The 24,951-nt window shown below is 39.6% G+C and overlaps 1 protein-coding gene across 7 annotated transcripts in view; it reads right to left on the reverse strand.

Moving 5' to 3' along the window:
* Nucleotides 1-24,951, reverse strand: part of DOCK10 (dedicator of cytokinesis 10) — a 227,671-nt gene that overhangs the window by 59,221 nt on the left and 143,499 nt on the right. For all 7 annotated transcript variants that reach the window (XM_053919129.2, XM_045198211.2, XM_024563982.3 and 4 more), the window contains exons 8-18: nt 20,976-21,159; nt 19,615-19,700; nt 19,234-19,317; nt 18,960-19,115; nt 13,664-13,885; nt 13,069-13,191; nt 11,826-11,908; nt 6,923-7,045; nt 4,164-4,243; nt 2,219-2,406; nt 1,672-1,737 (exon numbers count right to left, since the gene is read on the reverse strand). In XM_053919129.2, coding sequence (XP_053775104.1) covers nt 1,672-1,737; nt 2,219-2,406; nt 4,164-4,243; nt 6,923-7,045; nt 11,826-11,908; nt 13,069-13,191; nt 13,664-13,885; nt 18,960-19,115; nt 19,234-19,317; nt 19,615-19,700; nt 20,976-21,159 — 1,395 coding nt within the window. The remainder of the gene's footprint in view (nt 1-1,671; nt 1,738-2,218; nt 2,407-4,163; nt 4,244-6,922; nt 7,046-11,825; nt 11,909-13,068; nt 13,192-13,663; nt 13,886-18,959; nt 19,116-19,233; nt 19,318-19,614; nt 19,701-20,975; nt 21,160-24,951) is intronic.

Genomic DNA, 24,951 nt, shown 5'->3' on the forward strand with positions numbered 1-24,951 from the left:
ATGAGTCGAATAATTATGAGCGTCTGAAATTAACCCTGACCACTACTCTTCAGGAACCAATCCTGGGACGAAAATGAATTTTGTGCTAACTTGCCAGGCTGAGCAGACATCTGATTAACCTTGAACTCCTTTGATCTGCTACCCTGTATTTATTATACAATGGGGTGCTCTTGAAGAAAGTTTTAAAAATTTAATTCATTGTGTAGATATCACATCGACACTGATCATCCAAATCAGCTCATTAGCTAATTTTTGATTACTATGAGACAAGACCTCCTGTGTTCTATTCTGATTCCTGTAGGATGGGCTCTTGAAGGGGCCCAACGTATCCAGCACTGGTCTAGAGTTTGCAGCAATCAGTTGGGTGACCAGAAGTGTTGGTTGGACCCCAGCCCCTGACTTGCCGGTCCCCATCCAAGAATGCTGAGCAGGAAGGGTAGAGCTGACTAGGGATGACCCTAGTCAGGCCTGGGGTATGTGACGTGGCACTTCCCAGTCATGCAGTTTACAAGCTCCCTGAGCCCGAGGCTCACAGTGCTTCTTCTGACATCTGCTGTAGCTGTGCAAAGCTTTAGAACAAAGCAATGACACAGGGGACCCACACACCCGCGAATGTTCCTCTTTCCTAGAATTTTCTGCAAAACACTGCTCTAAGAGGCCTGGTGTGCCTGCCATCTGGTCACTGTGCTTATTTGTTCCATTTCACTTTATTTTTTTTCTCTCCTGATGCTGATGCTATTGTGGAGCTTGGAACCTGTGGGGGCAGAGAGCAGCTCCAGACTACTTTAAGGAAGTCTCCCTGTGCCTGGTTCATTCAGTCGCTTGAATTGATCACTGTTCTTCTGAATAATGCTGCAGACCTTCTGATCACAGAGAATGTGATTGGCACCTGACAGATGGTTTTAAGAGATGATCTCAGATAATTGTGGGGATTAGTTAGCCATTCATTTTGTCCTTTACTATCTCATTCCTTTGATTGACTGAAACTGGGAAGATGTGGCCACCAGCCTGCTAGAAATAATTTTCCTCTCTATTTTTATAGGTTATTTTATGTTTGAAGCCCTTAAAATAAGAACAGTATATACCAAATATGAACTGACAAATGCTGCCCAGTTGTAGCTTTATAGGTTAAAACAGCACAGATATACAAACCTCATAGTTTTATTGATCTTTTTAAATCATGTGACCAACATGTGGGACCCACTTCCCAAAGCCATTTCCCAGCTCCTCAGGCCGCCTTCCATAAACGTGGGCATGTCACAGGCCCAATGCATTAGCCATCAGGCCACGCTGCGGCAACCTTTCTGCACAGGCCACACGAAGGCCAGCTGGGATGTGGCACTTTAAATCAAGCATTCTGAATTGAGCGGCTGGCCAATCTTCGAAAATGGCAAAGTTTTCCAGAGGGGAATCTTTGCAGTTATTTCACACTAGAATGGTTTTCTTTTTTTCCAAATCACGAACACCTAAGCATAGTCACAAGCCTGGAAGTTCTAATAGATCTAGTTAATGATAGCCATTAAATCAGGTATATTTTAGGAAATTTAAAACAAATATGTTGAATTGCTCCTCTTTCAACCACACTCAAATGAAAAGCCCCTCATTAGCAGAGAGAACCTCGGCATCTGCCTGCCCCCTTTAATGCTGCTTCCCCTGGTGGACTTGGCCTACCTTCACGGGCTTGGCACCTTCTTCATCGGAATTTTTGAATTCAATGCACACAGTTATATTTCGTGCCTGAAATTACAGCGAGGGAAAATGGAAATTGTAACGGCCTGTAATATAACGCCAAAAAACAATCTAAGTGCCTAAAATAAGTAGTTTCTAATTAAACCCCCCAAATGTAGAATACCTGATACTTTCTCATGACATCTATAGTGCTCAGAAATAGCAGAAAGATTTAGAGAGATTATTTAAAAGGGAAGAAAAAGCCTCATATCAAAAGGAGGCGGGTATGCTATTTTCAGAGGATCTTAAGAAAGTAAAAAGAAGTCTAGAGCAACATTATTTAGGGCTGATTTAGAAAGGTTATTAATATGCATCCTTAGCACTTTTAAGGGGAAACTCATCATTGCCCTTTATGAAGCATTTTCTTCAAATCATTTTCATTTCCAAAGTGATGAACTATAGTAATTTGTATTTGAACTTTCAAGAAACAATCTTTACATGGTCTAAAAATAGTGGAGAGAGAGGAGAATATTTCAGAAACATATCATACCTTGTTAAAACACTTCTGGCTGTCATACTTGAGGTGCTTGGGGTAAATGTAGATTTGATTTTTGTACACTCTGTAAGGACGGCAATACTTGGTGGAGTCGTACACAAATTCTTCCACCTCCACCGTGGGCTCTGGTTGAGCCGTCACATCGAAAGGCTTGACAGGGATAAAGGACGATGTTACACAGTCTTTAAAAATCAGAAAATAAGAGTTTGTCATTTAATATGATTTTTTAAGTAAAAATACTTAACGTATTTTAAAATTAATTCACTCAAAATAGAAATTCCATTCTTTTATACCAATTTATGTTAAATTAGGCTAGCGTGAAAAATTTTTAGGCAGTAGGTAGGATAGACAATTAAGCTGTATATTTACTACCAAAACTGATATCTTAAAAACGGGCAAATCTTTTGGGTGGATTTAAAATTATTTTCCTTTTGTATTAAGCTTGGTATAAAGAGTAAATTTTAGCCACTGATCCTCTGAGCACACTCGCCGGGTGTTACAAGATATGGACCACCCCGCCGACCTTTCACGGGACAGTGTAAAAGTAACGCGGCTGCGGAGATGTGTCAGAACAGACCCTTGCTCGTCGGGCCTACCACTGATAGCGCGAATGGGCTCGGAGTATTTTTCCATACAGAGCGATTTCACAACCCAGATCTGAAATCCCTCTGCATTATTACATAAACTGTATTTTTCTTTTTAGTTTTTTACAATCTTTTAAAATAGAACCTTGCAGGGATAGCTTAAGGGGAAATAAAGGCCATGAGGGATTTATAAATCAGAACTTCGGTCACTAAATAATTTGGAGGCTGAAGTTGTGGTCAGACAGGCAGCCACGCCTTCAACCTTCCTTTATCCCATCTGGAATCTTCCTGGGTTCAAAATAACAAAATCATTATCTAAATATGCTTGGGAATCAGGTTTTCTGTTCAAAAATCAATGATAATATTTTTATGATTTGTTTCAATTTCTCTAATGCCCTACAGTCCTTACAAAGAGAATATTTAGCTTCCCCTTTTGTTAGGTAATAAAAGCCACATCCCACATATCAGGGAGAGGAAATAGCTCCGTTTATCCTCTGCTTTTTTCACACCAATCAATACAAAAGTGATTTGGAACATGGCTTAAGTCAGAATCCGCATTTTATTTCATATTAAAATGATTTGTGGAAAAATGATAAGAATAAAAAACTTAACAGTGCTAATGGTGCTGTGGCAACCACCCTGCGCCTGCGTGTCATTAGTGTGAGGATGCCTGGATTCAGCCTTCGCATCAGGGAGAGTCACTAAGAGGCATAATCAGAAATAGCAAAGCGAAAGCCAATCTCACTACTTAAGAAATAAATTCTGGACCTCTTATTTATGAGTTCTTCAAAGCTCTAGCTGAAATTCAACTTTGCGCTGACATAAATAGGACTTCTGACCGCAGTCTGAAAAAGACGGAAGCTTTCTGTGTGATAACAGAGTCTAAACATATCCGAGTTCTCATCCTGCACGGTGACTGGGGTGGCTGTGCCCGGCATTCATGGTGCTCGGGCAGAACCAGCTGTGCATTTTGAGTCTGAGAAACTGGGAAGAGTATAGATAGATTCTCCCATGAGGGGTTATTAGTTTATCAGTCTCTCTGAACCTGACTTTCCACATTTGCAACCCTTCAGAGTTTTGAGGATTAAATAATATAATTTAATACCTTGCTAGGTGCATGGTACATACAGATAGTTATTAGGTTATCTCAAATATAGTTCCTGTCCTACTATACTTATAGTCTTAATAAAGAAATAAGAAGCCTGCAATTTCTACAAGGTAATAAATTCCATGTATCTCAAACTTTGAGAAAAAAATACCCAAATAAAACTTTGCGACCAACCATCTAACCAACTAACTAAAATAGCACTAAGGATTCACAACTCTACAAGTAAACTATGACATCATCATCATACTTGGATGCTCCAAAGGAATGTTGTCAACAGCAATCTCCAGGCTTCCGGGGATGGTCTGCAATTTGCTTGTTCTGTCAGCCCTGTGAAAGTACGGCAGCATAGAGACACATACACACACAGACACACACACACACACACTGAATTATTCTAGTCGTCAAGGATAAAAACAGTCAACTATAACTCTGAGCTTTCATGACGGTAAACAGGAGGGCCCTAACCGGTCTTGTGAAGGACTTTATGTGGCTAATTTAAATTAGGAAACTAAAATTTATGTGCCATTAAAATCAGGCAGGGGTCAAGTTACAGGTATTCTGAAGAATGTTGTACATTTATTTGGACCTACTCCTGATAACATTTACGTAACTGGACAAAGGCAGGACAGGGGGTATACACTGCTCAGTAACAGTAACAGTAGGTCCACGCTGCTCGGTAAAGGGAAGGCCCGGCATTTGAGCTGCAGTCACTGACTCACTATCATACGTTGTCTGAAGAAGTCTGGACAGTAACCCTGGTCTTTGCACAAGTGCCAAGTGGGCAACAAGTGTGCTTTCTTCCTCTTCACCGACAGCCCAGGGGGTCAAGGAGCCTCTGCCTGCTCTCGGTTCTCCGTTTATCTCCAGCATTCCGCTGCTGCCTGTCCCTGCCTTGTGCTCACTCTGAATCCTGAATCCTGACTCTCGAGTGCTCACGTTTCTTCCCCCTCTCTCCCTACAGAAACCTTCTCACTCGACTTCCTTTCCAGTAAAGTGAAAGTGACTGCTAACCGCTTCCCGTGAGCTCCCTTTGGGAGATCTACTTTGACAGGTAGAGTAATTACAGCGGTAGGCCAGAGCCAGCTCTTCCCAGCTTGTGAGAGCTGATTGTTAAATTTTCACTTATTCTGCCTGCCAACTGTTAAACACAGCCATTATTAAAAATAAAATGATATAAACTTACCACTAAACAAATTATATTAACCCCCAAGGTAATAAGTACTACTCAAAAGTCATCACTTAGTAATTATTTTACTACATGGTAAGATTATCCATAATCTCGAGATTATTTACATCTGTCTGTGTGGTGGGAGTGTTACATCACTGTGTGCACATTTCTTCCCAGCCCCGTATCTGGTGGAGCCCTAAGGGTAGCTTAAAATCAGCAATGGCAGGAGATTTACACCATAGAAATTGGCCATCAGTATAAATCGGTTTTCCCTCCTGGAGGGTCCATGGTAAACATTTACTGGCACAATACTGAGACTAAGTGCCACAGGTGTATGGTGTCTATGACAGGATTTACTGTCCCACCAGAATGGCATGGGGTGTCTGAGATGCCCTCCAACTGCCACGGTGAAAAGTGTCTTTGCTATGTACTGGTAACATGGGACCATTCCCTTCTCAGCACTACAACTTCTCATGCTTCAGTACACTGGCAAGAGAGTCACGAGATAAGGCACTCTTAATTCCCACGTGGTAGGTGTGGGAAGGCCAATGCAGGGCTTTTGTCCTGGAGTCAAGGTTGGGGGGATCTCCCCATGTAGGGAGTATCACAACCAAGGAATATTGGTTCAGGGTCTCCTCCGGGATTTTACTTCTCACCTTTATTCTGCTTTCTAAGAAAGGTTTAATTACCTTCTAGAACAACAACAAAATCATTAGGAAAACTTCCCTTATAGTTAAAGAGAAACACCTCATCTATTGAAGATACAAAAAATATTAATCATGCTTGTTTCATAGGGATATATTATTTTTGTTTTGGATGAACAAAATTAATTGATAATGGACTGTTGACTCTTAGACAGGAGGGGCAGAGAGTGAACATTTGGGAGAGGGGCATCGGGTACAAGAATCCTTTGCGTGCTAGGGTATAACTAGTTAAGATAAGTTGCTTGTTGTGAAAGATCTTATCATCATAACACAGTGAATGTATGTTGATTCACTTTAAAAATGTGGCTTTTGTACTTTTCCTTTTTTGGCACTAACTTCCATCATTTTCTCCAAAAGCATTTGAATGACAGACATATTATAAATTACTGTATTCACAGCAATTAATTGCTCTGTGACGTTTCAAAGCATAGTTCTAAAATCCCTTATCTCTCCTCCTGTTTAGTGGTGCTTATGTGCCCTTCATTTGAATCTAGGCTCTGTGACAACTTGACAGTATATTATGGCAGAAATGGCACTGTGGCACTTTCTCAGTCCCAGTGTTAAGAAACCGGCAGTAATCATTTTCTATGTGTTGGGACACTTACTCCTAGAACCCAACCATAAGAAAACCATAGTAGCTCTTGGAGAGGTCCATGGTCTCTGGCCCCAAAGTCCCCAGGAGACCCAAAGTCTCTGGCCCCCAGCTCCAGTGAGCTCTCAGCCAACATCCAGCACCCACTTGGCAGTCAGTAAGTGCGCCACTTTAAAAGTGCATCCTTTGGCTCTAGTGAACCTCGTCCAGCTGATGCCCCTCATCTAGCTCTGCTCAAATTATGGACTAGGAATAAAATAAGGGATGTTGTTATCATAAGAAGCCAAGTTTTGGGGTAATGTGTTACACAGCGAGAGGTAACTGACACAGGTTAATGTTTCACACTGCTTCCTTGTAATTCTGGCTAATATGCTCCTGTGGTGTCACGTGGGCATAGGTGAAGTCACCTGCAAACCATCTGCTTTCTGGAGGAATTGGGACATTTGAGAATAAGGTAATCAAGTATTATTTATGCATATGTAAATCAATAGTAGCAATGACATTGATTTATGTGAATTGCAAGAGTACCCCCAAAATCTTACCTTCTATAATCTGACACTAGTTTAAGTAGGTCTTCGGTTGAAATCTTGCTACTTTCTTGTCTGTACAATGGTGAAAATCTTGAGTCTCTGTCCACATTTCCCTGGTTGTCCTTAAATACTGATCTGAAAGAAAATAATACTTATTTAGGTTGGTATTTGGATAGTGTTTACAGAGTTGTGTTTTTAAGGTGATTAAAACGATTAAGGTTCCCATTTATAATGGAAAAAACTTCCAATATAAAATACTTATCAACTGAAAATACAAGAAAACTTCTTAGATAAAAGTTTCATTTACAAACTACATTTATACTTAAATGTTTATTTTCAACTCTATCTAAAGTGACAGAGCCCGTATTACAACTACATTTATTTATGATTTAGTAACATATCAAGATCTTGGAGTATTTGGGAAGTTGAAAGGAAAGAACATGTCGGTCCTTTGTCACTGTTTCCTGAGCAAGCCAGGGCCACTTCCACTGAGTGGTCCCATTAGCTTTCACAAGAATAGAAAAGGGATGAGGTTGTGAATGTGGCCACAGAGGGCCTGATTCTTAAGACATTTCCATGGAGATAAATGTGCCAAGTCCCAAATATGAGGAGAGAGACAAATACGAAATGAAGAGTACTTGAGTCGGAATTTTGTATTAAATAATGAGACTGCCATGAATCTAGGCCATTTATTTCCTTCCCTCACCCATTTCATTGCAACTACAAAGATTCAATTAAAACACACAAATTGTTTTCGTCCAAATAATATGGTAAGGTAAGGCAACACTTTCTGACGAACTAGTATACACAGCATGGCTCATTTCAGGTTTTCTTCCTCGTAATTCATCATACTGTGCCTACCAAAGAAAAGTAGATGCATGTAGAATTGATTTTTCTCTGTGAGAGATATGCTGAATTTTTATTTCTCCTACCTTAAAGGCCTTAACTAGCCTATTTTATTACTTTTTAAAGTAACCAAAGGTTTCAGTGCTCAGGTTGAAATGGCCATTTAAATGGCTATCTTATCACAGAGCTTTAATGTCAAATAATATAGAAAACGTGCCAGGAATTTATCAGAATGGTATTTTTAGACTCCTTCAATCTTTCTTCTCATTTTCCTCTGTTAAGCACTAAGTAAGGGAAAAAAGGTCTCCTATCGGATAACACTGAGGAAGCAGAATGAAAATATTTAACTTGAAGGTTTTTTTAAAATTTAAATTTAATACAGGGCTTTAATTTGAGTGCATGACATGTTGAAACAAATATGATGAATTTCCCAACATGGGAGGAAGTTAACTGAGCTTGAATAGGATTTTTAAAAAAATTAATCAGCCACTGCAAATATATTGATAGACATGAGTTGTATAACTCGTTTTTCCTCTTAACACAGCTCTGCCCTGGAAATAGCTCACTTGCATGGGACACCTTGTAAAGAGAACGAGGAGCACAGCACCAGGAAGTACTGCTCCCCGTACCAGACACCCCGTCCTTGCTCGATAAATATGCCAACTGGCAAGAGAATGCGGGGCTGACTCATTTACACAGATGGATAGAGGATGCTTGGGACACTGCCTAGTTCCAGTTGCCACAGATGAACAATAACCAGTGTATGGTGAGGGTCTTGAATTGTGACATTTGGGGTATGATTGAAGGAAATGCGACCTTTAGCCAAAAGGGATAGAAGCCTTAGTGTCCCCGAGAGCTTGTCATAAGCAGCATGAACAGCCGTGATGCAAGGGTTTTTTTTTATGGCTATGGAAGACAAAATATAAAAGCGATTATGGGGCAGTTTAAAAATACTTTTTACAAAATGACTTTTCTAATCATAAGAGCTCCTACAGAAAGACAGGAGGAACCACAGTGGGAAGCACTGGACTCTTTGTCATTGGAGAGATTCAGACAGAGGCTGAATATCCATACGGTGGGGATGTGGCTGCACTCTGTAACTTCTTTAAGTGTAGAGACATAAGAATAACGTTTTTATTCTAGTCTCATTCAATTTTAAAGAAGGTTCAGTGCCGTGCATTGGTCCATTTAGACTGCTGCACAAAACAGAGCAAAAGAAAGAAAAAAGGGTCTTGGCATGGATTTAGGCACATTTGATTCTGGGGGTTAGATGTGCAGAGAGGGTTCCACTGAACAACATGATATGTTCGTAAGGGTTGGCTTTTCTCAGGAATCAGTGAGTGGAAAACGCCCTGTGTAGCCATCTGAATGCATTCTCGTTACCTAGCCCAAGGATAAACATTTTTTGCTGTAAAATGGCACCATGGCGGGTGTCAGAGATAAGAACATGCAGCAGATTAATTTCAGATAAAATGTTCCTGGCAACGAGCATCTGAGGGTCACAGTGGGTGGGATCATTGGTTCTGGGTAAAAACATGGTCATAAGCTAAACTGTCACTTCTGTGCTTTTTTAGTGGCAGTTGATTTTAAGGGCCAAAGTGTTTTAGGGTACGCTCAAAGCTATATTGTGAAAACAAATGGCAATCTGGAAAATACAATAGAAAGGAGAAGCAGCCAGAGAATTAACAGTATCAACAGGGTATTGAAATATGTCAGGAAGCTAACTTACGTCAAAACGAGATGAATAACGAGTCCTTCTCTGATTTGGTCACATTTATTTTAAGCACTTGCCACATAATAAAGGGAAAATTAAAATCTTCTTTGATTGTGTCTTATACTTATTTTTGTGGTTAGATAATGTAAGTGGTCAAACGTAAAATCTTTAGAACTGTACCATTTATCTCAGTTGCTAGAGATGTTTATGTAAATCGAAAGCATAACTTTATATACACAAATTGGTGGTGTCTACTGTTTCCTAACCTACAAACAAACCACTAATCAGGCATTCGTGTAGTATGAGCTTGTGGTTTTGCTGGCTTTCCTGTCCCAGACATAATTACTTTCATCATCGGTAATATTGCCAGTCTCCTTAGAAACTCCATCTGTGTTTCATCCAACGTATTTCACTAGACAACTTCAAAATAAGATTGTAACTTCCCCTGACTGCTCTATGATGGGTAATTCTTTTACTTATTTCTCTCACAGTTTTTTCCACTGCCCAAAATTTACTAGAAAGGGGGACTTGTTGAGGTGAATATGATCTCTACAAGAGACTTCATAATAATCATATAGAAATAATGACTTCTGATAGCGGCTCTCTTTTATTGGGTACACATAAGTGCTCCTTAATCCCTGCAATAGTAAATTAGGCATTACCCTTCCTCTGTTGGACATTGAAAAACTGGAGGCAAAGATAGACCATAGGTACTTGCCTAAGTCCACTTGCCTAGTAAACAGAGTTGAGATTTCACACCCAGCTCTGGTTCTAAAATGCCTGCTTCTGAAACCTCAGAACAGCTCTGGATCCTTAAAGAGAAAATATGGTCACCACCATAATTTCACTATATTGGAAGATTTCACTTTTGTAAGGGTTATCTTGTTTTTATTTTTCCCAGTAGGTTTTCTTGTGGTAACTGCTGAGAATACTTATCAATAAAAGTTTGACCAGCCAATGACAAGTTACCCCTTCTTTTGAAGCTTATGAGAAGTAAGAACCATTAACTTTATCACAGAGGGTTCAGTAAATTTCACTAACACCTTTTTCATGCAGAATATTCTGGCATAATTGTCCCTGTAGGGAGAGAGAGGAAAGGGAGATAAAGTGATGTTTATGATCTATTTATGCCACGTGCTTTTGCACCTGAGATTGTACTTGCTGCCCATGAGGCAGGTATTTTCAGCTTCATTCTGCAGATGGGGACCCTGAGAATTGGAAAGGAAACTTGCCCAAAGTTACAATCTTAAATTACAACCACTACATAGTGGCCTGATCTAGACCTTCTCTGTCAGAGTCCTGGGCCTGGTCTCCTTCTCGCTGGTTTCAAGGCTGCCTTAGAGCAAACTAGCTCCTGGAGACCAGTGAGTCTCCGTTGGTGCCCTGCTACACAGACTTCCACATTTCTCCTTCCTGAGCTCACCGGTCCCAACTTTAAGTAGCACCCGCAAAACCACAACAAATGCCGGCGAGTTTACTCTGGTTATGCTCATCCCTGGGAACTCTCAGACCCAAACATGGCATAAGTAACAGGTTTTCTCTTCCTTCTGAATGTTAAAGTCACTTCCACCTGGACAATGTAATCAACATTCAAATGAATACTTGATAAGCTGTCTCTTTTTGTAGCACTTATAGTTCATTCGGTTTGTGCACCGTGGACCATTTTTTCCTTATGTCTGTGTTGGGCTCTTCCTCCTTTAAGAAATTCTTACACTAATAAAGATGCAAAGAGATCTGAGGACAATAATAATGGGTGTTTGAGCAGACCCAAAAAGCAACTTTTGTTCTTTGTGCAGAGGTTATATTTCTGGAAAGATGAGTCCTCCATCAGTGTCCACAAAACTCAGCATTTCTGATTGGTACTGATAAATTTGGGTGCTAATCAGTATGTAAATCAAAGAGAGTTGAAATGATCAATCATTTCATCTAGACATCCATATACAGAACTGTGCTCTATGCACAGATGAAAATATGCAGATGCCTAAGAAATCATAGTATGTTCATCTGAATTTCAAGCACACCAAACTCTCAGGGATGATATAATGTCAAGTGTTTGATAAACCAAATATATATTTATATATAATAAACACTTTATGACTTCGATTTGATACTACCAAGAACCCACGGCATAGCTGGTCATGCCCACACTATACACATGCCATAGTCCCAGTCACCTATGTGTTGTCTTGCTCAATTTTCTTGTAAAACATATTTCTGGGGAGCTCAAGAAGTTTATAAAGATGAACACATTAGCATTATTCTGGATGTTGGTATATTAAAAATGACAGGTAACGGAAGCTTTCAATGCAAACTACAAGTGCACTTCTATTCTGCTGGTTGCAATTGTCAACATACCTCACGGCCCAAGCAAATGGCATGCGGTATTTCCCCAACTTGCTGCAGAACTGCCTGTTGGATTTGAGTATCTTTTGTGCAGACTGGGGAAAAAATAATATATTGTTTAGAACCTTGCCTTACAAACTGACCATGGAAAATACTAGCAAACATCTTCCTACGTTATCTTACACTGAAGCTCAGTGCAATTCCGCCTCACTAGCCACAGATGCACCCCTTAAAGACCCAAGTGATAGTCTTCGTGTTCAAATCACTGCATAGCGTTTTCCATTCTTTTTCACTTGGAAATTTCAAATGCAGAAAAAACCTTTGTCTCGGAATACCAACTTTTCCCCTTTCTTCTGACTTCAAAACCTTAAAATATTAAGTGGGAAATGTTATCAAAGTCACATCCACAATCCGTCCAATGTTTTATTTATTGTGACAGAGTTCTGCAAAATTGTCCTGTGAAGGGTCACACAGTAAATACGCTGGGCCATATGGACTTTATCTCAACTTCTCAAATTTGCCACTGGAGCAGGAGAGCAGCCAGAGACAATCCATAAATGAATAAGCGTGACTGTGTTTCAATAAAACTTTATTTATAAAAACAGATGGCAGGCTGGATTTGCCCACACATCATAGTTTGCCAGACTTTAAATATCACAGATCTGTCACGCTTTGCCGTAAACTGTTATATATGCTCAGATTCAATTCTTAACACATTATTTTCTCAATATATTCCCTTTGCGTGGAAAATATAGACTTTTTATATTCATTTTCTATTACACAGTAACATTCAATTATTAAAGAAAAAAGGGTCCCATAGTCCCACCATTCAAAGAACTTTCAGTATTTTTTCTTTCTTCACTTAAATGCTATTATAATTTGATAGGCAATTACCGATCTTCCTTTTTCATTTACTTTCCCATCAGCATTACTGATGTCTTAGTAAACTGTATTAATTTGTTTTCAGTCAGATTAATCCTAACTTTTCGTCATTATTAACACTTTGATCCTTGCAATTAAAGCTTTATCCGCATTTACATTTACATCTGCTCATAGACAATCAGCAGTCGAAAACTGCTGCATCACAAAGCATTAACCTAGAATATGTGCTTCTAGATGCTCCCGACGAATACTGAGCTCACTAATAAGTGAAAGTCTCGAGACTTACATTGATCAGACTTGGTAATTCATCAGGCAATGTGATTGTGTTTCTGGAAATCAATTGGAATTCTGTGTGAAAAAGATTGTACATTACCTTGTTGGAGTCTGGGTTCTTAATGTACGGCTCAGCACCACTTGCAATACTTCCCATTAACACTTTCTCGATTTTGGCCACCAGGACAATTTCAGAGTGTGGATTGCTTACAGAGAATATAGCCTATGTACAAACATAAATTAGAATTAATAAGCTGATAAGCATCTAGGAAACCACACTGAAGACATTTACAACATTCTAGTATTTTTTAAAGAATAGCTTTAATAAACTGATGAACAAAATAAAACCACAGGCATGGAAATATGGAACAGACTGACAGTGACCAGAGGGGAGACGGAGGGGGATGCTGGTGGGAGGAAGGGGAAGGGACTAGACAAAGAACATGGATGAATGACCAATGAGCATGGATAACAGTGTGAGAACTGACTGTGGGAACGGGGGTGTGGGATGGGTGGAGGAGGGCAAAAGGGGGAAAATTGGGACAACTGTAATAGAATAACAATAAAAAGTGATAAAAAAAAAAGAAGAGCTTTAAGGAAATTTTTACTTGGAAAATTGCTCATCTTATGTACAGTATAGGTAAGAACAATGGGATAGCGTTTTCCGTCCCAGCACCAGTAAACAAAAGTGCCACCTGCTTTGGAAATTTCAACCATTCCTCCGGAAATCCCTTGACGTGAGGTTCTTCTGGTTGCCGTGGAGTGAGCGTGTCGATGTTCCCGTTTTCCAGTGCCACGGGGGCCCCGGGCAGCATCTGCCTGACAGCCATGTGGTTCAGGTCCACGGGAAAATCGGCAGAAACCTTCCTGCTGTCTCTGAGGTCGTAAAGTGCCACGCTCACGAAAAAAGGCTCAATCTGTGGGAAAAAGAGAGAACTCATGGTTTTGACAAAAACCAACCAAACCCACAAATAAAAAATCCCCTCTGAACTAGAAACTGCTAATTTTTTAAAAATGCTGCAGAATATCATAAACAGTAAAAAAGGAAAGATTCAGGAAAGAATGGCTTTTCAACTAGAAAAACATCAAACACAACAGATTAAATAAAACAAGTTTTATTTCCAAGGATAGAAATAAACAAGTCTATGTAAACATACTTATATATTACATACATGTATAATAATAATTATATATGTAGTTAACTACTGGCTTCTAAGGTTGGAATATTCCTACAAAAATATCTTTACTTCTGTTTATGCTACTTAATTTTAATTTGATGCCTGTCATCCGCCAACATTCTGTGGTCAAGCAGGTTATACACAAAAACCAAAAAATGACACAGTTCATCATTGTACGTAATCACTCACGCTGTGGGTTTTGCTGAAAGTTTAATAGATACTTAGTGTTCTTTCCAATGTAGTCCTATAGCTTATAACAAGGGTTTCAGCTTAATTCCTTAATATTAGCAATACTTACCAGATGTTTTACTGCTAGAAACTAAATAGAATGACACAGCTAGAATAAAATTCAATAGTTTATTTTTAAAAATAAGATAATTAAAAAGTAAAACTTTTCTATTTTACCAATATAATTTATTTCATAAAAATTCCTGGTTTGTGGGAGTGGTAGACTGCAGAGTTGAAAAACTCAAAAATTACTCAAAAATAATTCAGGTAAGAACTCAAAGCACATTGAAGGTCAAAGGAAAAAATCCTTATTTTTAATAAATTGCTGCATTTTGATTCTCATTTCTGCTTAGCAACTGGAAATAAATGACCTACCGTGATAATACGTCAGAAATTAATCTCACATGGTGATTCAATTATTTTTTCCAACCCATCTTTTCAACTTAAAGGTCACATCTTACTCTTGGAATCACTAGCTTTTCAATAAGGATTTGTTTAATAAAGCACCTTGAAAACCTAAAAAATTGAGTCATAGGTTTCTTATGTTTAGAATTTTGTACTTTCTGAAAAAAATCCAAGAACATGACATTTCAAATGTCACTCTGCTGTCAAGCAGCTTTGTTAGTTCAGGTTTTGGGATCAATTTCTATTGTCAAAGAAATATTTTATACTATAAAGTCATCAACCTGAATTTTCAATGATGGGCTAAAAAATTACATGCTATTAAATAGTTTTCTCCTCATAAAAAGTTCCGTTAGGGTGTTTTTATTAAGAAGCTCATTCATTAAATACAGCACATGGCTCTTGAGCAACTGAAAGAAATATTTAATTAATTTAAAAACATGTTCATTGACTTGAAAACAGTAAGTTTAAAAGTAGCTACATTGATGCGTGTTACTGAGAACCATGTGAGGATTTAAAAAATAACACCACTACATAACAGACTGCTGTTTGGTAAGGCGATGTTCTTTTAATCACTTTTTATATCATTGCTTATAAGCACAATGAAATTATATTTTAAAAAGCAGTTTCCTGGTTTTTTTAACATTTGTATCAACTGGAAAATAAATTAAACCTATGGAGACATACAAAGCACTTCATTTCAACCTCTCTCTCTGAGAGAGGACAGGTGTGAGAGAGGCAGGTAAGTCAGAATTTCTGAACTTCTGCCTGTTCTCGTGCTTGGAAGGTCGGCCCAAGTACAAACACTTAGCTTTGGACTGAGTTTTGTACAAAGGAAGGAATCTCCGTGGAAAGAGTCACATGCTCCTGGCCCTGGCAAGAAAAACCCATTGTCTTTGCATTTCAGTTTCTAAACTCGCCTTTTTGGTTGCACTGGAAGGATATGCCTGGTGAGGAGGTAAAACATTTATTTAATGTTTTAAATGACATTTCAATGAGATGATTAAATGACATTGCCATTTGGGTTAAATTTTTCTGATATTTCCAAATAGTAGTTTCAAAAACAAGTTTCTAGCACTGTCGTTTGAATCCTGAATAAAACAGTGTGCTCTGGTTGCTTCTCCTAACGCTTCCACTCCACGCAGGCGTCTCCCGCTATGGCCATTGACGCTCTTTCTGTTCCTGCAGCCACTGGGCTCCTCTCTGGCTTCACGGCACTCAGCCTCTCAGCACCACTGCACAGAGCACACTGTTCTCTTTTCTGTGGTTTGTTTCTACTTTATTGGTCATTCCTTCTTAGCCTCTGCTCACATCTCTACGTAGTCACAGTTTAAATGTTCACTTCTTGCTCCTTCTCTATGGAGAGATTCCTGGGTAATTCCCTGCAGGTCACTGCCTTGGCCAGACTCCCAGGTACATTCCTCTGTCCACAGCCAGTCCCTCGAGATCCAAACTTGTATTTGAATCTGCTCCACGGACATCTCGATCTGGCTATCTAATAGGCCTATCAGGCTTAAGGTGTCCACGGTGGAATTTTTGACCTATAGCCCCCAAATCTGCTCTTACTGCAGTCTTGTCCTCCTAATAAATGGCACTGTAATTCAAAGAACTGCTCAGAGAAAAGGCCTGAGACTCATCTTTGATGGTTCCCTTCCCCTTCCCTGTATCTCCAATGTATCAGAAAAGCCTGTCAGGTCAATTCACAACACACCGGTCAAACCCACCCACTTCTCGCCTTCTCTGCCATCCCTAGCCCGAGCCAGGCAGTGACCTACAGAAGTAGCCTCCGAAGTCCTCTCCCTGATCAACTCTTGTTCCCTTCAATCCATTCCTCTGATGGATGTTTTAAAAACACAAATGAGACTGCATCATTTTAAAGTACTTTAAACCTTTAATAGCCTCCACTCATATTTAGGATAAATCCAGACTCCAGCACAGTTTACAAAACCCGACCCAATCTTACATTTCTACTGCTCCTCGCAACTCATCTTATTCTGCCCTTCCCCTTACTATCTCCTTTCAGGTCCTAGAACTTGCCAAGATTTACCTGTGTCAGGACGTTCACCCTTGCTCTTTCTTCTGCCTAGAATGTTTTCCCCTGACCTGACTCTATTTTTCTCAATCTTCAGGTCTCTGTTTATAAGTCACCTTTAGGGAGGCCTCCCACGACCACCCCATCCAAAGCAACCCATTCCTCAGTTCCTCTGCATCGTCTCTCTCTCTAGTGATTTATTTTAAAGAACTTTACCCAGTGTACAGTTATCTTGTTAATTTAAGTTACTCTGTTTTTTCTTTTTAAAAATCTAACCTCTAGAGGCCAGGGAGCTTGCCCAATTTGTTCCTTGCTGTTTCCACAGTACGGACAATAAATCTGGCTCCCAGGAACACACTGAGTACATGTTTGCTGCAGGATGAGTAAACCTGACTTCAGCCACTTTCTCTCTTATGCACCCAGTGCACAGTAACAGTTACAAAGTGTGAGGAAGCTTCATTTGGGGGAAAATTCTTACCAGTGGCATTTTTCAATTTTGCTTCCTTATCAACAAGAATGTCACATGTCACATTGAAAATATCAATAACTTGCATGCATGGTATTTACAAATTTCAAAACAATTTCCATATTAAATAAGTTACTATTGGATGAATGCTTACTATGCACCAAGCACTATCTAAGTACTTTCCATATATTACCTCATTTAATCTTCACAATGACAATTTGAAATAGTTACTGTTATTATTATCTGCATTTACAGAAGAGCAGACTGTGGGTAAGTCACTTGTCCAGAGTGGCAGAACTCGTAAGGGGAAATATCAGGCATTCTGAACCAGGAGAGGCACGTACTTGATTCTCCTTATCGAACTGGAAGTCTATAGCATGTACCATTTTCCTGGTTTTACACCAGAGAGAAGGAGGCTCTGGGATCAGCAAGGGGCTAAAAGACCCAAGGGCGATAGGGGTTAAGCCTTCTGAAAGAGTTCATCTTTTCTGCCAGCCACTCACCATCACAACTAACAAGGCTCCACCTAAAAAGAGGTAATGAAATTGTGTGAAATCGTGTGTGTGCGGTTTGTAGGGAAAACACAAGGCTGGGTCTGCTTTCTGACAGCAATGTGGCCTGTATCACGGATCTGGAGACAAGTTTTCGACTTTGAGGTGAAAGATGACAATTGAGAGATGATTTATTAGAAATCAGAACAGAATGCATTAAAAAATAATGAAAGGGAACATGCCAATATAGTGACTTTTTAATTGATGGTAGGATTATGAGTGATTTTTATTTTCTTCTTTATAGAAAGAAACATTTAATAATGTTTATGCTAAAAATTGCACCCTTCCCACACACACATTTACAATTAGCAGAGAACTGTCCCCTAGAATACCGAGAACTCTCAAGAAGGTCTACTCTCTACGTAGTAGAAAAGGGAATTTGTATTGATTTAATGAGCAGTGCAGCTATTTTCCAAATATCAGCAAACACCTTTTCCCCTGCCATTTACATGCACCATCTCTATTATTCTTTATTTAATATTTGTCTGGTATTATTTTACTTAGTTCACTATTTAGCTTTATCTTAAAACAGTAATGACTGTGAAATCACAAGATTGACTTGTTCATTTTAATTCTTTTCTTTTCTTTTTTTAATTGCTGTGAGAGAGAGACAGAGAGAGAGAGAGAGAGAAAGAAAGAGAGAGAGAGAGAGACATAGATGTGCTCTGACCAGAAATCAAACCCATGACCCTTTGGGCTATTGGACGAAGCTCCAACCAAATAAGCCACACTGGCCAGGGCTTAATTACATTCTATATACATTCAAATTAACATATAAATATTAAAATAAAAATGTCGATTTAAGAGCCACCTCTAGTACTACCAAGAAGATACAAACAACATCCTAGGAAACTCTGAACCATTCTGCTGATTAATGGAAAGGATCCTAGAACACAGCCCCTTTGATGATTCTCCTTTAAGTTAACAGGAAATTTTTATGACAGTGTCCTGGCAATTCCATTTCAGAACTTGCGCACATTTGTAACGTGGAAAAATGCGGTTAGTCGTGTTCCCTGGTTCATTAGATGGGATTAACTCCACGTGTGGAATGATCAGGAGCAGGAAAGATTTGGACCAGGGTGGTGTGCTGCTCGTTGTCTGACTGGGACAGGAAGTAACAGGAGAGCAACTTACATTCGTGATCGGGTCATTTTCATTCTCCGTAACACATCCCTGGAGATTGAACTGGAGAGCTTTACAAATGATCATGATTCTCTTGGCAGCTTTCTCTTCAAATGGTTTGATTACAGCCTCGGGTTCGAAAAGATCCTTTTTCTGAAGTTTCAAGGTCTAGGAAAATTTGGACAGTTTTACTCAAAAAACATCCATCAGAAATAAAGAAAATCTAAATTATAAACCACAATTGTATGGATCATGTTCATGTCAGCTTAGAACGAATTCCACTCACATCTATATCTGGATCCATCGAGAACAGATTCAGCCTCTCCACGTTTCGAGTTGCTTTGACCGTCTCTTCGGTTTCTGTGAGGTACTACAGAGAACACTGCGTTAGCTCTTGCTGTCTAAATATCCAGATACTTACAGCCAAGCCCCATCCACAGGGCAAGAAGTAGCCCCTTACTATTATCACAGTTTTTAATATCATCCGTTAACACTCGGCAACTTATAAAAAACATGCTTTTAATTTTTGAGTTTTGTGTTTCTTCCTCTAAATCTTTAAAAAGCATTTTTTCCATGAAAGCATTAATTAATAAGCAATCTTTTTCATGAAAGCATTAAGTAGTAAGCAATGCACATTTATCTGCATAAATTGTGTCAGCTTTATTACTTTTGCGAAGTCTGGATGTAGGCTGTTCTCTGAAGAATCTGCTTCCTCTGGTGTGCATTCACCTGTGACCGAATTATCCAGCGAATCTTGAAAAGATACACGAAGACAAGTTATTAAATAATTCTCATGAATCACACATTTCTCTAGCCAGTCACATATCAAAACTGGGTTGGACCTGAGAGCGATGAAAGATGGATGCTGGTGAGCAGATGCCTTTATTGTACCCTGCCTCCAGTAGTCCATGTTGCTGAAGGTATTGGCTGGGAAATCAGACCTCCTGAGGATCTCTTTGGGATTCTTTCCATGCACCAACCCTGTGCCCATAGGAACTCTGGACCCTTGCAATACGACATGTATATGTGGAGCTGTCTTGACTTCATCAATGCACACTGAAGTTTTCTTGTATGTGTATATATTTTTGATAATTCTGACTCTGAGGCCATCAATTTAAAACCCATGTTCTAGCTCCCATTACTTGAACTCTCTAAGACTCTGTAAATATTAAAACTCTAGTTGAATATTAGTAAGTAAATCAAGAATGTAAAATGCCTACTACGCTACACAGTAGTGGTGTTAAAATCAACACTGGTTTCCTTCCTGATTACCACGTGACTTGTTCACTTTGAAGCATGTGATACTTAGACTACAAGAACTTAAACACACTTTGGACCTAATGTACCATGATGCTGTGTAAGGTGCTTACGATAGTCTTCCTTTGGGAGGACTGACTGACTCTGAACTTGTCTTCCACACAGTTACAGACTTGTTTTTCTACCCTTCTTCTCACCCTCTCTTTCATCTCTCTTGCTCCCCTTTCTTTGCCTGGAGTGAATTAGAACCATTTGAGGGAATTAGGATGGGAGGAAAAATGTTTTTTTCTCTTAAAATGTTTAATACAATATAAAATTTATGGAGCTTTCACATATACATAAGCTGATCTCATTATGGTCAAAAAACAGACATGATGTTCCTTTCAATTAAAAGGAAGTAATGCATATCTGCCTTACAGAGGATAATGTTAATTAATCAAATTTAATAAAAGGCTATAAAACACAAAATATCCCCTCTGCAGTTACATCCTAGCAGACCAGGGAACATTTTTGAAACTGCTGACCAGTGATTCCCAAAATCATTTCCTGGGTGTCAACCTCAATTTAATGTCAGGCAACTCAAAATTGTACCTACGTGTGGTGACACTCAGTACTCGGTGAAAGGAAAGATGTAGGGTGATTTCCTGGAGCAATTAGCTCAGGGGTGGATGAGCTAGACCTGGCAGACAATACGGCTTCCAGGAGCTTACGAGAAGCACATGCACATGTCCTACTTGGAAAAGGAAGGGAGATGGGTACATGTGCCCTCACCCAGCCCCAGATCAGTGAGCTCCGTGCTCCGCCGACCCTGAAGGGGTCCCTCAGGGCTGATCTGCAGAATGCGGTTGAGGGTGTGGATCCATTCGTCCATGTCCGACTCTGTTTCAGCAGCCAGCACAAAGTAGGTCAGGTCATTCATTTTCAACTCAAAGGCATATTTTCTTAGTCTGTTATTCTTTGGTACAAAAAGAAAGAAAAAAATACCAGATATGTAAGTCTTACAGAGTAAGAGACACATTTTGTGGGGTCCTGGTGGTTCTAAAGTTTTTCCATACAAGTAGGTAACAGAAAGAAATCTCCCCAAACAGGATACAAATTTAGATGGTTATGAATCATTTTGTAATTCTTATACAGGTATTCAACTCTTACTCACACTGTTGCAAAAGTCTTTAGAGCCCCCACACTGTAGTCAAGCAAAACCTACATACTTCAGATAACTTTGTATAAGTAAAATACAAATAGGAGAACCAGAAGATAAGAATGTTAACTATTGTGTGAGATGGTGGTTAAATATCAAAGGATAAAATTTTCTTTTGAGAATAGAGTTGTTATTCTTGGTGGCAAGAAAAAGTAATTTTTAATATCTTCTTGACCATACCCTCTTTCTTTGGGATGCCTTCAGAGATTGTCCCAAAATGACAAGCTCCTTTCAACTTCCACAGCAGCACAGTTACAACCACAAATACCACACTTACTAAACACTTGCCTTCTGTATACCAGGCCTGTGCTGAGCATTTTACAGTCATTGTTTTATTTAAACCTCCTAACAACCTTATGAGATAAATCATACTATTCCATTTAACATATGATGACATCGAAGCTTGGGGAGATAAATGTGCTAGGGATTACTTGGGTAGCAAGTGACAGAGAAGGAAAATATCCTCTTTAAACACCCCTGAGATGACCTGGGTACAACGAGATGCTCAGCAAATGCCATTCTCTTTTCTCACTACCTGCCTGGCACAATCATACACCAATGGAGTATCGCTGGCTTGGGAGGTCACAAATTCTCTAAGTGCTGAGAATAGACAGTGGGGTCTCAAGTAAAAGTAAAATTTGGAAATTAAAGGAGAAAGAAGAATGAGCTAAAAAGCTACTTGTGATTTTTCACTGTAACATGTCCCAGCTCAAATGACACTTTCTAGACTCTTCCAAGGACAAGCTCTTTGATCCTGTCTGTACTTTTGTAATATTGTTAAGGTTTATTATTTCCTTGCCTTGTAGTGACTCACTTGCAGGCTGGCTCTTTTATTAGCCTATAAGCCTGGTCAGAGCGGAAGTGGCCTAGCTATCTCCAGTGCTGTGTGCAGTGATAACATCCACTCATAAAGGGGTGCCTATTGCATTTATATTTCATGCCAGGCAAAAATAGGTACAGTCTCTGCCTTGGCAGAAGAGGGCAGACAGGTGTTGACTGACTAATCTCACAAATGTGAAATTGGGAAGATAAATGTACTTAAATTTGGTGTGAAAATATTGAAGAAGAGGAGTACAATCAAGGTATTAAAAATTCTTTTTGAGAACAGAATTGTTATTGTAACATGAGAATCCAGCTGTTGAACCCAAGAGAGCACAGGACAGGATGGCTTTGACTAGTAAAAGGCCAGAGCTGCAATTTGAGAAATCATTTTGGCTGCAATGTCAACAGAGTGAGGAGTCGCCAGGAAAGCAGTCCTTTCCTGTGTGCGTAGCAAACACCTAGGCAGCTTCTTTAAGAATGCAAATTCTCAGAAGCCACGCTCTCCTCAGGAGGACTGGGCAGACTCCCTCCACACACCCTCACACAGGGTTCCTGGGCTTCAGCCAAAGGAGCTCCGGTGAGCCACCTGTGGCCTCACTGACGCGGAGGGCCTCAGCACAACAGCAGGTTGGCCGATAGCAAGTACAAGAAAAACAGACTGGTTTCTTTCCCCCCCAAAAAAACATAGGAAGAAAAAAAAACCCAGGAAGAGAAAGAGACAGGAGGGAAAGAACTAGAACTGCCCAGACTGCAGGGCCTCACTTTGGCTAGGATCTTGTTAACTACTTGAGATAGTAGCAAGTGCAAGCCAATCTCAGTGCTGTCTTGAAAACAAGCAAATCACAGAGTCTCCTTCACTCACTGGATGCTGTAACTCATGTGCACTGGGGGGTGCACAGCCGTGCAAATGCTGATCCTAGGTCCCAGTTAGAAGTGCATCAAGCTGCAACCTGCTTTCCGATGCAAAGTGACTAATACAGTTTCAGGGGGAAAAAAAGAAATACCAAAATCTCGTTTTTCTAAATTGCATTCTGTATGTCAAATAAGTTGAATGTATTTGCCAACTTCAACAATATTATTAAAAATATTTTTAAAAATTTGAGCGAATTATAATAAGCCCTTGTTTCTCACAAAGAGGTATTCATAAATGAAATGAAGATTCTACTGACAATGGCTCACAAACCAGATTACCTTTTTCTATTTGGAGTGAAATAGAACTACTTGCAGTGCAGAGAAGCTTATGTTGGGGGAGAGTGAGATGCCTACGAGGTTTTCTATCTCACTCTCCAAAATAATGACGTATAAACTAGCACACGAGAAGGGAAGGGAATAGAAAATCAATGGGACATTGAACAATCTTCAAATGCAATGGTAAAGTCATTGAAATGGTAGTCAAAAAGGAATCGTATTCTTTTCAGTCCCCCAATTTTGTCCTGTTTCCCTGAAATCAGTGCTCTTTGTGTCCACGGCAACCGCTCTGCTCACTCAAGCTCACTGCGGCCCAGCTACATGGCTCCATGAGAACTAGGAAACTGTGACTACGTCCTAACGCCATCTGATATGTTTAACGAGTTGTAGCAAGCTGGTCTGTTTCACAATGTCCGTGGAAAACTTCCGAAACAGAAACTCCAAGGAAGCTGCTGAAGCCCATGGAAGGCTGAATGTCGAACAACAGGTTACCCAAACAAAATATTCCATCACACCAGTTATGGTGCTAGCATCTTTACAGAATTTTGCAGACACAAAAAGAGAGTTTTAAAAGAAACACACAACATCCAATCCAGGTTAGTGGCATTGGTGGCTACCATCCATGCAATTCTTCCCAGTCTTTATTCATTCATTCAAAAACATTTTCTTGGTACCTTCTCTGTGCCAGGTACACAGCTTAAAAAATCATAGTGCTTGCCCTCACTGAACTTACTTTCAAGTGTAATGGAGTGCCAATAAACAAATAAGGAGAACTGTAACATATATAATATGTATATTGCAATATAATATTCCAACATTCAGGGATAAATATAATTTCATTCTTGCATATATTATCGGAACCTAATATTTGAGATGAGTCACTCAAGTTTTATTTGCATGTGCTATATATATGTTTTCTGTGCATCCTCCCACAGGCTGGAAGCTCTTTGAAAACAGGAGCCACTTTAATGCTTACTTGGCTTTCCCACAATGCTTTGCATATAGGAAATTTTTCAATATACATCTGCTGAAGTAAATTCTGCATAAAAACTCACTGTTCGGAACTTTGTAGTGTTTCCTGTGCCCATGTGGCTTACGTAGGACAGACCTATGTATGTATGTAAACGGGTATGCCCACTTAATATATTGATAACCAAAGTATCTCCTCAAGCATCTTTCTGTAAATTTGGACATTCCTGCGCCTCAGATCTAATTTTGCTTTATTAGCTCTGTGACTTGGGAAAGTTACTCTAACTCTCTGAGTTTTATATGAACAAATTTGGGCAGTAATAATGCATATTCCATCAACTGCTGTCAAATAATATATTAAATGAAGAAGACTGCACATGTCACTCTGGTTTTTATTGTTATTATGGGAAGTGAGATTCTTAGGAGCCAGAGTGTGCCAGTGGGGGGTGGGTTATAGGTCACATGTGGCTCCTACATTCGTTTTCCCGGGCAGGTACATGTTTCTCTCCCCTGCCCTGATGTGGGCGTGCACACTCCAGGTCCGCAAGTCCAAGCTGCTCGCTCTCTGCT

This window comes from Desmodus rotundus, chromosome 2 (assembly GCF_022682495.2).
Source record: "Desmodus rotundus isolate HL8 chromosome 2, HLdesRot8A.1, whole genome shotgun sequence".
NCBI lineage: Eukaryota > Metazoa > Chordata > Mammalia > Chiroptera > Phyllostomidae > Desmodus > Desmodus rotundus.